General features: G+C 33.6%; 1 protein-coding gene across 11 annotated transcripts in view; it reads right to left on the bottom strand.

Annotated features, from left to right (window-relative positions):
- The window catches only part of SLIT2 (slit guidance ligand 2), a 264559-nt gene that overhangs the window by 22857 nt on the left and 226978 nt on the right, over positions 1–14724 (bottom strand). For 7 of the 11 annotated variants that reach the window (XM_032685983.1, XM_032685981.1, XM_032685984.1 and 4 more), the window contains 5 exons: positions 13787–13911; positions 13556–13653; positions 12020–12159; positions 8235–8261; positions 660–753 (listed from right to left, as the gene is read on the bottom strand). In XM_032685983.1, coding sequence (XP_032541874.1) covers positions 660–753; positions 8235–8261; positions 12020–12159; positions 13556–13653; positions 13787–13911 — 484 coding nt within the window. The remainder of the gene's footprint in view (positions 1–659; positions 754–8234; positions 8262–12019; positions 12160–13555; positions 13654–13786; positions 13912–14724) is intronic. The other 4 variants (XM_032685977.1, XM_032685980.1, XM_032685979.1 and 1 more) reach the window with 1 other exon arrangement.

Genomic DNA, 14724 nt, shown 5'->3' with positions numbered 1-14724 from the left:
TTCATGTTCAATTGAATATTTAATACATTTTAAATTTTTTGCATATTTTAAATAAAATACAGTTTTGTAAGTAGTAGGAACGATAATAATCTGATTTTAGCACAAAAGCATGCTGTGCATAAAAGAGGTACTTGTGAGAACAATTGAAAACTGTAGGTTTCCTATGTTTTTTAACCTAAAGCCTATTACAACAACTTTAACTTGTGCGTACTAATTAATTCTGGTAAGGATATGGTGTAATTAAAGATTAGTTTTCCTGGGAATGGACTTCTGTAGTTTATATCTTCCAGTGTGCCCTCCTAATAATCTCTTTCACAATTACTTCTCTAAAAGCAGTATAATTATTCCACTTCAATTAAATGCAATTATTTTCCTGCTGCCCAAGCTCCTAAAAGGACCATCATATAGACTATCCTATTTAAAATCTTTTTGGAATTAGAACTGGTAAGGATCAGTGAAATTCAGTAAAACATACTTAAGATAATAATGTAGTTCTATATGAAAATAATGGCCTGTTCTGCCATGATGCTTAATAATAACCAAAATTAGTACTTCGGGAGCAGAACTTGTTTCCACTAAAACACAAGGAAAGGAAGCTAAGCAGGATAGAAAAATATGAATTTCGATTCAGTTAGACTCTAACAATATTTCAGACTTACTTGTATCCTTTGGGTGTCAAGATACACTTTGAATCATGCTGGCAAGGATTCAGGTTTTGAGCACAGAAATCTAGTTTCTCCTCACACAGTTCACCTGAAATACAATGTATGTTGTCAATTCAGTGAAAACATCACAGTTACCTGAAAACAGCAGTTTCTATTTTAAAAGAAACGGCTACAACTTCTTTTGCAAACAGTGAAATATGCATGCTTCTTGATATAGTAATAAATACCTTTGTAATAAATGCTAATAAATAAATAGTAACACAGATATAATAACAATAAATAAAAATATACCTGATAACTAATTTATAAAAAATATCAATTTCAATATCAATCATCTATCCATGAATACAAATGATAATTTTGTCAAAAAAATATTTTTTTATTTACAATATTTATCTAGCTCTGCTGTATAGTAAAACAGTAGTGATTGAAAGTCTTCTTGCTAGAACAAAAAAGCCATCAATATGCTTTTATCTTACTTATTTTTAAGCACATTACACACAGAAATACCCAGATTTGCACTATCACTATAAGTAATCTATTACCTGAAAAAAACCTGTTAATATCACTGCATGTCAATACAATTCCAATTATCCCAAAATGAAAACTTGTTTTCTACTTTTCGTTAAATATGACTCTCCATTTTTTGCATTTGTTAATGTACCATAATTATCTATAATCTGTTCTGTGAAAAGAAAAGAAAAAAATATCTATGTCAAATGTCTACCCTTTCCTGCTGACAGAAGCAGTGGCTCTAATTTTCAACATGGGCTGTATAATCTATAAAATATTTTAATATGGTTAAAAATTATTTTATTTGCTACTTTATGACTAAGAAACACTTACAGGTTTGTAAACAGCTCAACAATGTCTTGTTCCCTGACTAACTAATCAGATGACAGCATGGATAGTGCACTCAAAAAGTTTATCACTGGTTTGTAAGATAGATATACTTTTTTCAGCATCCATATGAAGAATATATGCATAATAAACAGGTATAAACACTGTGCCTGCTGAATTCAGGGACTGACAGGTTCACCAGACTCTAAAACTATGGAAGAAGTAGGGTTGTCCCTCGTCCGTTTGTCCAGTAACAAGACATGAGCTAGCTAGCAAAGAGAACTGTACATCATAATGAGAAAGAAAAGAGCAGAAGAAAGCAGTAGGTGAGCAGATACTCTCACTGCTCAAACTGAACTTTCCTTCAAAGAGGCACAACATTTGGTATCCCTCAGTTTTACTTAGCTGAGCAGCAGTGGCTTGCTGGACAAATAAATGAAAACTTAAAAAGAGTTGAGGAACCGTCTATATTAAAGCAAGGATAGAGAAAAAGTCAAAACTGAACCAGGAGCAAAGACAGTTATGCTGGAAAAAAACACATTTGAAACATGTATGCTAAGTGTGATAAGGTGTGGGACCTCTACATCTCCAAAAATGAGAAGGCAAGCCAAAAAGCAGCTAGACAAGTACTTTGCAGCCATCAAAAAGATCCAGACTGGTTCTACACAAAGATTTAAAAGTTAAATAAAATAAATTAATAGCACATTCCTAACATGGAAGTAGTGCATTTTCCCTACAAACCAAACAAAGATTTAACACAAGAAAATGGCCTTCAAGCACAGCCCACTTAACAGCCTCAGGAAAACTGTCAGTAGCAATGTGACTTAGTCAATACATGTAGGAAACTGAATACAGATCAAACACAGGACATGAGAATGACTAATACAAAGGATTACAATTCTATCCTCAAAGCCTCTTCAGGCTCTCAATAGAATTATTAGTCTGGAAATGTGCAACTGTTATGACTAGGTCAGTGCACAAAGAATCCTGAAATACCAGGGATTCTTTGCATCCCATGATATATCAAACAAAACCCGGATCCCTTTCTCTTTTCAAAGGGTTTTGTTCAAACAAATACATACATAAGAGGTAGTAATTCTTCACCTAGTATTTATTCAATTTGCAGATCTTGTAATAGCTAAAATCTGTTTAAAGGTCAGCAGTGCTTAAGAGTGAGATATAAACATGGGAACAGAGAATTCAGATTTTAGGGATCATGGGGGTAGAATAAGCAAAAATTACTGTTCTTTTAACCTGTTTTGTGCACATTCCTATGGTTTAGAAATGTATATATGTGCCTACATATATGTGTTTATATATGCATATTTATATCTTATATCTTATTATGGCATATACTCTATATTAAATTACATGCAGAACTGAAAAATATATGACACCCCAATTACAAATAATAAGAATATGGCTGTACAGTACTTACAAGACTCGGACAAAAACACCCACCTCTAAACATTCCCAAGACTAATTATTCTAACAGAATATCTGAAAGTGACACAATGAGTCTGTCTTCCAAATGCTGGATGCTTGCTGTCTCTTATACATTCACAATTAAAGTTCAGTGAAAAAAACCCCAAAGTACCTAGAAAAAGAGTATTTAGGACTAGCATAATAGGAGCAAGCATTCTCACCATTGCTGTCAACTTTACTGAACTGATTTTGCTGGAGGATAATAATTGGGCCATGAGTTAGATTATCATTGCACAGATTTCTGATATTTCTTACATGGCAAACAGCTTTATTGGGTAATGTCTAAGCCTCTCTATTTTTGTAAATCCTCCCCCAGGTACTTACAAAATACAGGATTTCTTAATTAGAGTACCTTCCATTTTAATATTCATAGGTTGATGGCCCTAATATCCTCATAACTACACTGAAAGCTGAATGATCCCATGTGGGGTGCCCAGGGGCACTTGCAAAGTCTTAATTTCCCACTCAGAGCTGTGAGTCCTATATATGGATTGGAAATTTAAGTTTTAAACAGGTTTACAGTTTTGAAAAATGTCCACTTCAAATCCTAAGATCAATGTTACATTTCCAGGCATACTGCAGCCAAACAGTTTGCAAACATCACCAGGTGTTTTGGGCATTACTGATAGACTTTGAACTGAGCACTCTATAGAAAAGCACACAAAAGCAGGACTTTTTGTGCCGTGACAGCATAAAAAGAATGAAACTTTCCCCTTGCATTTGCAAATTGCATGCACTGTGAAATAAGTCAGAATCATATCACTGGAATTTCAGTTAAACAGTCTGTTAAGAAACAGGAAATAGGAACGAAGGAAAGAGCATGGTAAGCATCATGGCAATGTAGCAAAAGAATACTGTAAAAACCCCTATGAACATAAAAGTTAGCTTTACTTAAAGTACACACTTTAATTATAAAAAAGGAGTAGCATTCATGGTAGACTTGTACACAGAATCAGTCAAAAAAAACCCCACAAAAAATTAAGGATAGAATCCAAACATGTACATCAGATACACCATTTCTGAATGAAGATATAAATACCAGAAGAACAAACCAAAATAACAGGAGTGCGAAGTCTTTTACTGCTAATAGATAATATTAATAACTGGTAATATTAAAAACTGATAATTCTGAATGGAGCATTCCCATGACCAAAATAAAACTGTTTCTGGAAAAGTTAACAAAAAAGGTAAATAAAATATGTGACATGGAATGTGAACCACTGAAGAACATAGTTTCCTGGTAAAGAAACATCTCCTTCAGCGTACTCAAAAAATGATGCGTTATTCGGAATTTAACTAAGACAAGGTGAAAGGGAGAAATTAATTTTGTTGAAATGAAAGAATAGTGATGAAAGTGAAACACTCATTGAAGGAAATAGCAGATTTACTAAGTTAGGCTCCTTGACTTTACTGGAAGGAAATCTTAAAAGAGTTCCCTGATTTGGGAAACATAATACAATGTTTAAAGAACATACTTCAAAATAATCAAAAAAGATTGTGAAACAAATGTCTCAATTCAAGGAATCTTGACACTAGTGTGTCAGGACATTCTTTTATTCATCTAATAATATTGTAACTGAGGCTTCTGTAAGAGCTTGGCTACGTAATTAAGTTTTTGAAAGACGGGAACATTTCTGTATGTAGGAAAACTAGCAACAGACTAGTTTGTTTAAAAATAAACAGTGGATAAAGTGTCAAAAATCCTGTGAAAAGCTTCCAAAGCTTAATTAGAAGCAGGAATAACTCTTTCCATAAGACATCTTGCTTAATTAATCTAGGGAGTCTGGAGTCTGGTATGAAGTAGCATTGAAACCAGTGGAAGTCTGTGTGGTTGACACAGTCCAAATGAACACAACCCTCCAAACTCAAGACAAATATTTACTGAGATTTTGCAGCCAGATATGGAGTATGATGCAGACTTACAGCCAGATGACACTATTAAATACTGATGATGAATTGGATGGAGTCCTTGATTAGCTAACCAAAGAGCTAAATTTGCTAGATTCACAAGTCAATTTGTGTTTCCTCTGTACGTATTAATTCACTCATAACTTTACAAGATTATAAATCAGAAAAAAACCCCTTAATCATAGAATACTAGGTTGAAAGGGACTTCAAGGATCATCTCTTGGCAAAAGCACAGTCCAGACAAGACGGCCCAGCACCCTGTCCAGCTGAATCTTAAAAGTGTCTGATGTTGGAGAATCCACTACTTCCCTGAGGAGATTATTCCAATGGTTGTGTTCTCACTGTGAAAAATTTCCCTCTTGTGTCTAACTGGAATCTCCCCAAGAGTAACTTATACCCATTACCACTCCCCTTTTCCACATGACTCCTTGTAAAAAAGGGAGTCTCCATCTTCCTTGTTTCTACCCTTTTAAATACTGGAACAGGGTGATAGGGTCTCCCCAAGCCTTTTTTAAGGCTGAACAGACCCTTAACTTTGGATTTTTCAATATATAGACATGTAGTACAACAAATAATGAGTAATGAGGTGAAAAAGGACTTACATTTCTGAATGAAGAGGAGAGCTCTAACAAAAATGAACATGGGCTTCTGAATATAATAGCACATTGCTAATTAGAGGTAAGCTTATGAAGAAATAGGTTTAAAATCACCCTTAAATCATTAGCAAAGGTGAATATGGTATTAGAACAAAAACTAGAGACAGAATGCAAAAGCAAGAATGGTCAGATTTAATTATCAAAAATCAGGTTTTGGCTAGAAGACTTATTCGCTGTTCCAAAGTCAAAATAACAAATATCTTTTACAGATTTACCTGGTGTAATTGTCAGAATAGAAGGATTTTATATGTGTACTTCTACATCCATTCCAGCTTCTGAGTTTGGTTGGGATATATAAGAGTCATTCAGAAAAGACAAATAAAAATATCTACTATATGAGAGACAAAGTTGCCTAAAATTAACAAAAGTTTACAGTCTCAGTAGGATGTGGTTTATAACCATAAAACTGAATATTTTTTTTTAATTTAATTTTAGAGTCAAATTGCTCGACTGTTCCTATCTTTCACCATTGTGTAAGTCTTTACAGCTATCTCCCATGCTTGTGGATCTCAGTGTAAGATGGGGCTTATTTACTTCAACATTTCTAGCTGTTTTACATATGGTGCCTGGCGACAATAAAGAAATAGCAACCTTTAGGCAGGTAAGCTTCAGACAATTAAGTAAACAAGGATGGGTCATAGACTGGAATGAGCAGTGATCAAACTAGTAGCAGGTAGCTCAGCTTGCCAAGGATATCATGTATATTTCCCTTTTAAGAAGAGGTAGTAAAATTACTTTAAAACTTGAGCTTTTACTATAGAATAGTCATTTGAAGTATTTTAAGGTAGAGTTTCACAAGTGATGAAAAGCAAGAATAGCAAAGGTATTCCTTTATTCTACGAAGCTGTAATGTGTAGTTCTTACAAGAATGAGTATTATGATCCTAATTTGATGAAATAATTAAACTTTTTATCTAGTTTGACATGACATGATTTGATTTTTATTATTTGCATGCTTAAATTTTAGGAAGGTACTTATCTGATTATCAAGTGAACTGAAAGTAGTAATGTAACTCCTTTATTGCAGTGGTAAGAAGGCTGTGTCTAAGGCTTGCCTAAACTGAGATAATTACTTAAAATTATCCTTTATTTTCCTATTACTACCACAGGTCTGGCATGATAAAACTGACTGATCCTCCAAGCACCTTCTAGACCATCAATGACTTTCATGTTCAGCTGGCGAGCTAATACAAGTATGTATTACATATAGATCTGCTTAATTTTGGAGCTGAACTTAGGTCACATCCCCTGGGTGTTTGATAATTCGTTTGTGAGGATTTTGTTCTTTCTATAATCATTAATTTTAATATAATTCACACTTGTGTAATACACAAGAAAAACAGGAGGCTACTATTGCTGTCTAGATAATAATAAAATGCAAATACGGCAATATATCTAAATGGAATGCAGCTTTAAGCATGGAACGCTTGTGGTTGGAATCACTTTCTGGAAATGTCTTGTACTCTGCATGAGTTACAGAGAAAATTTAGGCTCTGAGTTTAAGTTGTAAGAACTATTCATCAGAAATCAACATAGACAGTATAATTGCAGCCATGCTCAACATGTTATTTCATAGATAATGAACATATTTTTAATACTAATGAAGTATTATATTGCTTTCTAGACTGAAAAATATACTTATAAAATTACATTAATGGCAAATACACTACAAAATGATTCATTTGCTTTCAAAACTAAATATGCAACTTCATAAATATGTTTTCATTGATTATGTTAGCTCTCAGATTGCTAAAATGATGAGACTGCACAGAAGATGGCTGAGGGAATGGCCTGAAGTTGTGTCAGGGGAGGTTTAGGTTGGATATTAGAAAAAGATTTTGCACCCCGAGAGTGGTGGGCACTGGAACAGGCTCCCTGGGGAAGTGCTAAGCACCACAGCCCCAAGCCTGACAGTTCAAGAAGCGTTTGGATGATACCCTCAGGCCCATGGTGTCACTCTTGGGGATGGTCCTGTGCAGGGTTAAGAGTTGGACTCAATGATCCTCGTGGGTCCCTTACAGCTCTGGATATTCTGTGATTCTGTGTGATTTCTGTTAGTGCAATAGGTGCTAGGGAGAAACTTAAAAAAAAAAATCAAAAATCAGAAACATTAAAAGTTAGCGGGACAAATCTCTCCAGATTACTTTTCTTCTACCATAGCCTCAAATTAATAAGGTAATTTCAATTTCTTTAGATATTTACAGCAAAAAAAGGCCACAGAAATGATAAGCAAGAAGATTGACATTTTATGTTCTAGTATACTTTCTAGTACCAAAATCTAATAAAACACTTAAAGGAAACAGCACTGTAAAACAGAGAATACATAAGAATGGAACCAAGGGATTTCTTTAAGGTGAGAAAATAAATGTTTCAGAAGGTCACAATGTAAACATTTTTGTTAGTCCTATCAGTGGCTGCACAAATTTTAATATATCTGAAAAAAGACAATGAATGTAGTAGTAAATTACTCCTGCACAGCAATCTGCATCTTCAACAACATTCTTTTGACATGTATTCACAGCAAGAGCCAAGTGCCTAATTTGAGGATTTGCAGTGAGCTTTCTAAATTATGTCTATATACAATTTATTTGATCATTGGTAAGAACTGAAATCCATGCACCTTTAAGGAAAGGAAAGTGAGAAACCAAAGTAAGTGAAAATAGGCTTAAAAGACAACTGACCTTTTTCCACTTCATTCAGATTAGCAGCTTGCAGTGACAAAGACAGAAGAGACAAGAGACTTTTTACATTATAATACAACAGCATAGCACATTAAGCTAATGCACAACTATAGCAGCAGAGAGGTTGATATAGCAAAATGAAACAAGCTTCAAAGTCTCACCTAAAGCAGAGCAAAACAAATGGAAAGGTAAGAAGTACATGCCGCCAGTGGTATAAGAAAGATTTTAATTCTGGATCAGATAGATCTGTGATCTAATGACTGATGACAATGAGCAAGAGAAAGGATCATTTGTAACCTATAGAATGCACATAAAATGGCCTGAAGTTTATAGACTGAGGTTAAAATAAAGGAGATGGTAATGTTAAGAGAATAGAGAGATTAAAGAGTGCAGGACATAGTGAGGTATTTTAAATGTTTTTTAAAATTTAAAAAAATGTTTTGTTTTTTTTTCCTCAAGGTTTGATCAGACATGAGAGTGCCTGTTGATTCCATTTGCTTACTGTTGTTTCACAGTTACAGTCTGTGATCTTGAGAAAGCTCATAGCATAGTGCAAATACCACTCTTTGTCTTTCCACCTGTAACTATGGTGGCAGCTGTAAAACTTAACTGAGGCAGAGAAAAATGGACTCCCGATTCTCAAGCAACAACATAAGCTTTTTTAATTGCTTTTTTAAAAATCAACACTGCATAGTTAAGAAGTGTTGATTTTCAAGGGATTGTTAAAAGAGTCAAAAGGAGACTTAGATTTTACACTGCAACATTCACTGCCCTCCATGTGAAAATAAAACTTTATATAACAATGATTCACATTCCATACTAAGCTGACTTCTCCCTTATACTGTGCTGCTGAAATGTAAAGCATATTTGCAGATAACCGTTCACCCAGAAAAATATTCTAGGCTGGTGCACTTCCATATTGAGTACATATACGCTGTGACATCTTGAACACAGACAATTCGAAGTATTGTCAACAGAATTAAAAGAGAGCAAGAAAATCCCACAGTGGTATTTTCAAGGTATACATACTGAGTCAGTCTTCAGCAACTTACAGCTCAGTATTTTTGAATTTAAAAATCTTTTTATAGACTGAATATGTAATCTGTTTTCTTGATTGTTAACCTACTTTTGCCCAGTTAGTCCATGAATTCATTTAGGGAAAAATACCTTTCATTAAAAAAAAAACATTAGAAATATGCATATCTGATTTTAACCTGTTAGAACATATACCAAAATCCAAATGTTTACAAGGTTCCTCATGAAAATCACTCAATACATACTTGACAGAGATTCTGTTATTTATCTTTCAACGCAGGCTATAAGCCAGAAAAAAACAGTTCTAGAAATAATTTGGTACCTCATACACACCTGAGGCAACTGTATGATTACTTTATTATTATGATTACTTATTATTATTCTGAACACCACCCTTTCTAGATCCTGATGTGGTCAGACTACTGTCAGTCTAATTCTATATATTGAAGGTTATTTATTATGCAAGATAAAGGATGATAGATGTGAGGACCCCTTTACTAGCTCAATGCTTTACATTTTCTTCTTACAACTAATCTCTAAAATCACTTAGGATCTCACACATTCTGTACTATTCTCAGATACTTTGTAAGATAGACAGTATATTGTATAATTATGTACTGTATTCTCTACAATGGAAAACTTGAACTTTTGCTACATTTTTTGTCCAAATTATCTATAAAATGAGTTGAGCCTCTAGTAATGTATTTTTTAAAAAAACATGTGTCTTTTTATTTTGGTAAAGTGTTGAAAAAAATCTGGTGAGATAGTATAAATTCCCAACAGTTTTTAACAAACAGAAAGGCTAAACTTAATGATTACAAGTAGATTGTTTTGATCTATTTTCGAGCTGGTGAGAACATTCTCACCTATTCACATTTCCTACTGACTTCAGTAGCGATTATGAGTAGGCATTGTACCTGTAAAAGCAAATCTTTTTTTCTGAAAGAAGTACAGTTAGCAAACAAAAACATGCCATGTAAACTCACAGTATTATTCCAATAGAATTATGCATAGTTATGAAAGAAATTTAGAAATACACTATTTTTGTATTTTGACTAAAGAAGCACAACTGCAATACAAACATAAAAAATGTTATCAATGTTTATTATGTCCTTTCTGTGTTCTAATGTATAGAGAATGTATAGAGAAATGCTTGAATTTTTGTTTCAATTGTAAATTTAAATTTTGTATTTCATTTACAAAACTCCAAAAATGCAACAGGCACACTTAATCAGTTTTAGGCTAGCACATGTAAACAATCCTTTATATACACTCCATGGATATTTAATAAAAAGGAGTCTTTCTCATGTCATACAATTAATCCAGCAAGCTATTGACTCTAGCAGTTAAGGGCACCCAGAGCAAGGTTGAAAATGAAGAAATGAATGACACAGGTAAAAACACCTGCAAAGCTGCAGAGGAACTATCTTCTATCTAATAGATATATGAAGCCTCTCAGCATGAAGCCACTGGAATACTGGACTGATGTGACTTTGTTTTGCATTCTTCCAGCCTACACAAAAGAATGTCTGATCCCATTTTTACAGGAGATAGTAAATGATCCCAAGGGAGCTGAAGCTTAACTCACATATGCCTGAAATATTAGTTGCAGGAGGAATAGCAAACACTTCTCTCTATTTACTGATGCTGTTACCTGTTATTTCTTTCCAAGGCTTGAATTGTCAATTCTACCAAACATTTATGGATGAATACGTATAATAGATTATGAACTTGTATTTCCTATACTTGTGTTTTATCATATTCACTCACTGTGCATTCCCAAGATTTAAATACTGACTTTAAATTTGAATACCCCAAAACATTGTAGCAATCCAACAGGTTGTAGAACTAATAATAGAAACACTTTAGGTGAGAAAACAGTGCGCTGTGTTTTCAAAAAATGAAATTAATTCAGGAGTTCACCTCTCCTCACAGTTTTCCAGAGCTTGAATTTCATTGATTGATTAAAGCAAAAATATAGGATGACTGTGTAGAGTTAATCCCCAAGTTATGGTGGACCTTACATTTCTTTTTTATGCATTTCAAATCACAGTTCTGTGAAATTAAGCTCTATGTTCTCCTAGAGGTCAGCTAGCTGAGAGAATAAAGATCTGTCTAGTTAGAAAAACTATAAAACAGATCAATGCAAACAATAGATCCTAATTCCTCTGTGCTGCTCTTCTAACTATCCTCCATTGCTGCAGAGACAAAGACAGCAAGCCAGAGATCCTCTGTCTCAAAGAGAAGGAAATGCTTTGGCTTGACTGCTGACTGATAGAAAGAAATAATTAGACACTTGTCTTTCTTTTCTGTGCAGGAAGCATCACACTCTGTATTAATATTTCTAACAGGGGGCAGGAAAGCATTCAGGGATGCCAAATACACTGTTCCCCACGGGCACAGACAAATAACTTTCTACCCTGTTAGTAAAATGAGGATAAAAGCAGAATATTTTTCAGATTCCTACAGCTACAGAGGTCCTTCACTGTGGTGTCTAGGCAAACAGTAGGGAGGGGCACATTTTGAAGGACATTTTAAATATAAAAATGCCTTAATTTCAAAACTAACAAAGGAATTAAAGAGTGGGTATTAAGTCTACTTTTGACTACAAACCATACAGGAGAAAAATATGCAGGGAAAATTGGCCTAAAGTCAGTTGTAGAGTAACTAATAATTCACCTGCAAAGTGGAAAATATTACTGTTCTGCTAGGAATTCTTGAATTGCCTGTGCTTTCTCTTATACTCCTACCTGTATATTCAGGTGGACAAAGGCAAGTATAGTTATTAATTCCATCCACACAAGTAGAATTATTTTCACAGTCATTGTCTTCACAGTCGTCAACATTTACTTCACAGTTTTCACCTTCAAATCCGTCTGCACAAGTGCACCTGTAATATAGAAAACAGAATAACCACATGCACATTTTAGCTGGGGAGTCTGGACAAGGAGCTTTGTAATTAATAGGTACAATAATTTATAATCACTATTCCATAACAGAATACAATTTATATAATGTAAAAAATCCCCACATAATAAATGTTACTAAAATATTTTTCATATTTTAAATTACAGAAAAAGGCTTCTAAAGTTGTACCTTAATCTTTAATATAAGGGACATTCATGGAACATTCCTTTTGAAAAGTGTGCTACCTTTACATTATAAGGTTATATTTCTTACAAAAAGTGATCCTTTTGGTTTTTTAGTTAAACACATGGAAAAGACTGAAATCAGGGATTAGTATGTAATAGTAGTATTCCACTTTTGTTCAGTTAAATGCACCAATATAAAGCTCTCTTTAATGTTCCATGCACAATACATGCAGTCATATAAAAAAACAAAGCCTGTATAAACTCTGTGAAACAGTAATTTATTTTTTGCTTTTAAGCTTGTTTATGCAAAACAAGTACATCAAAATAGATAGTAAATGTAAAAGTCACTCAAACATGACTACACATACATTTTCTAGTAATTTGCACTATCTATAATTTCTGCAGCTTTCATTATGAGATTGCTTTGATTTTCGAAATATGTAGTGTTTAAACAAATAAATGAAAAAGGTAAAATTCTGAGGCATGACTATGTCAATTTAAATCCTTGAGGCATAATATTAAGATGTATACACTTATTTTTTAATAGAAAACTGTTCAATCTTTGGGCAGAATTTGGATTAAAAATAAGAATAATGCCATAATGAATTGCAGGATAATGAATTGTATCTTTTTGTAGTGTCATTTCTAACTAGCTTGAGGTGTAGATTATTAAATGACTAATAATTTCACATAAGAATGCTAAAGAACTTTATTTCATAATTCATGAAGTACATCTGGAGTAATTGTACTGTGTGATTAAATAACTCAAGATTAAAAATGCTCACAGCATGTTTATCTGCTGGCATAGTGAGTTTCAAATGAATCATTAATTTTCTGTTTCACTGGGATTTACATTTTATCATTTACATGCTGTCTGTTGAAGTAATACATACAACAACAGATGAATTGTGAGATTTTTTTCAGCAGGGATCTAGCTAGCTATTAATTAACATAATGGAGTCAATACTATGTTGTCTTGACCTGATATGCCTCAACTAATCACAATCATTTGTTATTGTTTTTAATAGATTAAAAGCTTTAGAAGCTTTCCAAGGATGGTGAAATATTCTGAAACATGTGCCTTTGTGGTGCATTTATCATCAAACACAAAAAACCCAAAGATTAACACCAAAATTATTTCATCATATAAAATGCAATAGTTTTCCATCCTCATTTAACAACTGAAAAACCTACCAGAAACCATCTTTTTCTCCTTCTTTCAAATGACAAGTTCCACCATGGTGGCAGGGGTTACTAATGCAAGCATGAATGGGAATATCACAGTCTTGACCCTATGCAAGGAACAACAATTATAATGTAAGAAGAAAATATAGACACTAGTGGAAGAGAGACAAAGAAAATGTAAAGGTTGTTAAGGAGAAGTTTAAATTTCAGTGAGCTTTTTCCTTTTCATTTAGTACCTACCTTGAAACCATATGGGCATGTACATCTATAGAAGTCAACTGGATCATTGTTGCAGGTTCCATCATTTTTACAGGGATTTGATAAACAGGGGTTACACTTTGCAAGAATATTAACATCCACAGGCCCTTAAAAATACAAAATGAATAGTCAGAAAGGAGCAACTATTAATTCAGATTTGAAAGGATCTATCTGCCATGTTGCTTTAAATTTTAGAAAAAAGTTCATATTTTAGACTTTGTGGTGTTTCTATATGAATGAAATGCTGGACTGTTCTTAATTCTTCTGATGTGACCAAAGAAATTTGGGATTGGATTTTTGGTTTAAGTATCACTTTTTTTTTTTTTTTAAGAAGCTGACACTGACTCTTATATCCCTGTTTTCTGAAAGTTGTACAATTCTGATCCACGATGATTACCTTCCCTTCATATTAACAAAATAAAGGATACGATTTCAGCTTTTGTTTCATTAGGGGGTAGAAATTGCCCATGAGAAAATGGGCTATCACAGTTTCCAATCCTTCTCTTGATGGTGGTTACTGAGAACACTGCTTTTAATGCAATTCTGTGTTAATTTGTTTTTTATCTGCAGGATCACAGACACCCCAAAATTACCTGTAAATTCGTTGAAAATCTATAGATCTTTTTTAAAGTCTGTAATTTAAACTGCATTGTCAAAGCTATCTCGCAATAAATAGCTCTATACTGTGTCTTTCTCCTTTATGAGTCAAACACAGTTCTGGCATTACTGCATCAGCTAAGCCCACAAATTATGCAAACCATACCACGAATCTATGTGCAAATGAAGACTGCAAGCCATGCTTGCAGTCCGGTTTCTTATACTAATCATTATAATGACAGAATTCAGAAATTATTATTGACAAATCCCTAAGTTTCAGAAGCCAGACTTAAAGCTTTGCCTACAAAAATCTTATTGTTATT

Source organism: Chiroxiphia lanceolata, chromosome 4, assembly GCF_009829145.1.
Source record: "Chiroxiphia lanceolata isolate bChiLan1 chromosome 4, bChiLan1.pri, whole genome shotgun sequence".
Classification (NCBI taxonomy): Eukaryota; Metazoa; Chordata; class Aves; order Passeriformes; family Pipridae; genus Chiroxiphia; species Chiroxiphia lanceolata.
This window is presented reverse-complemented; position numbering and strand designations above follow the sequence as displayed.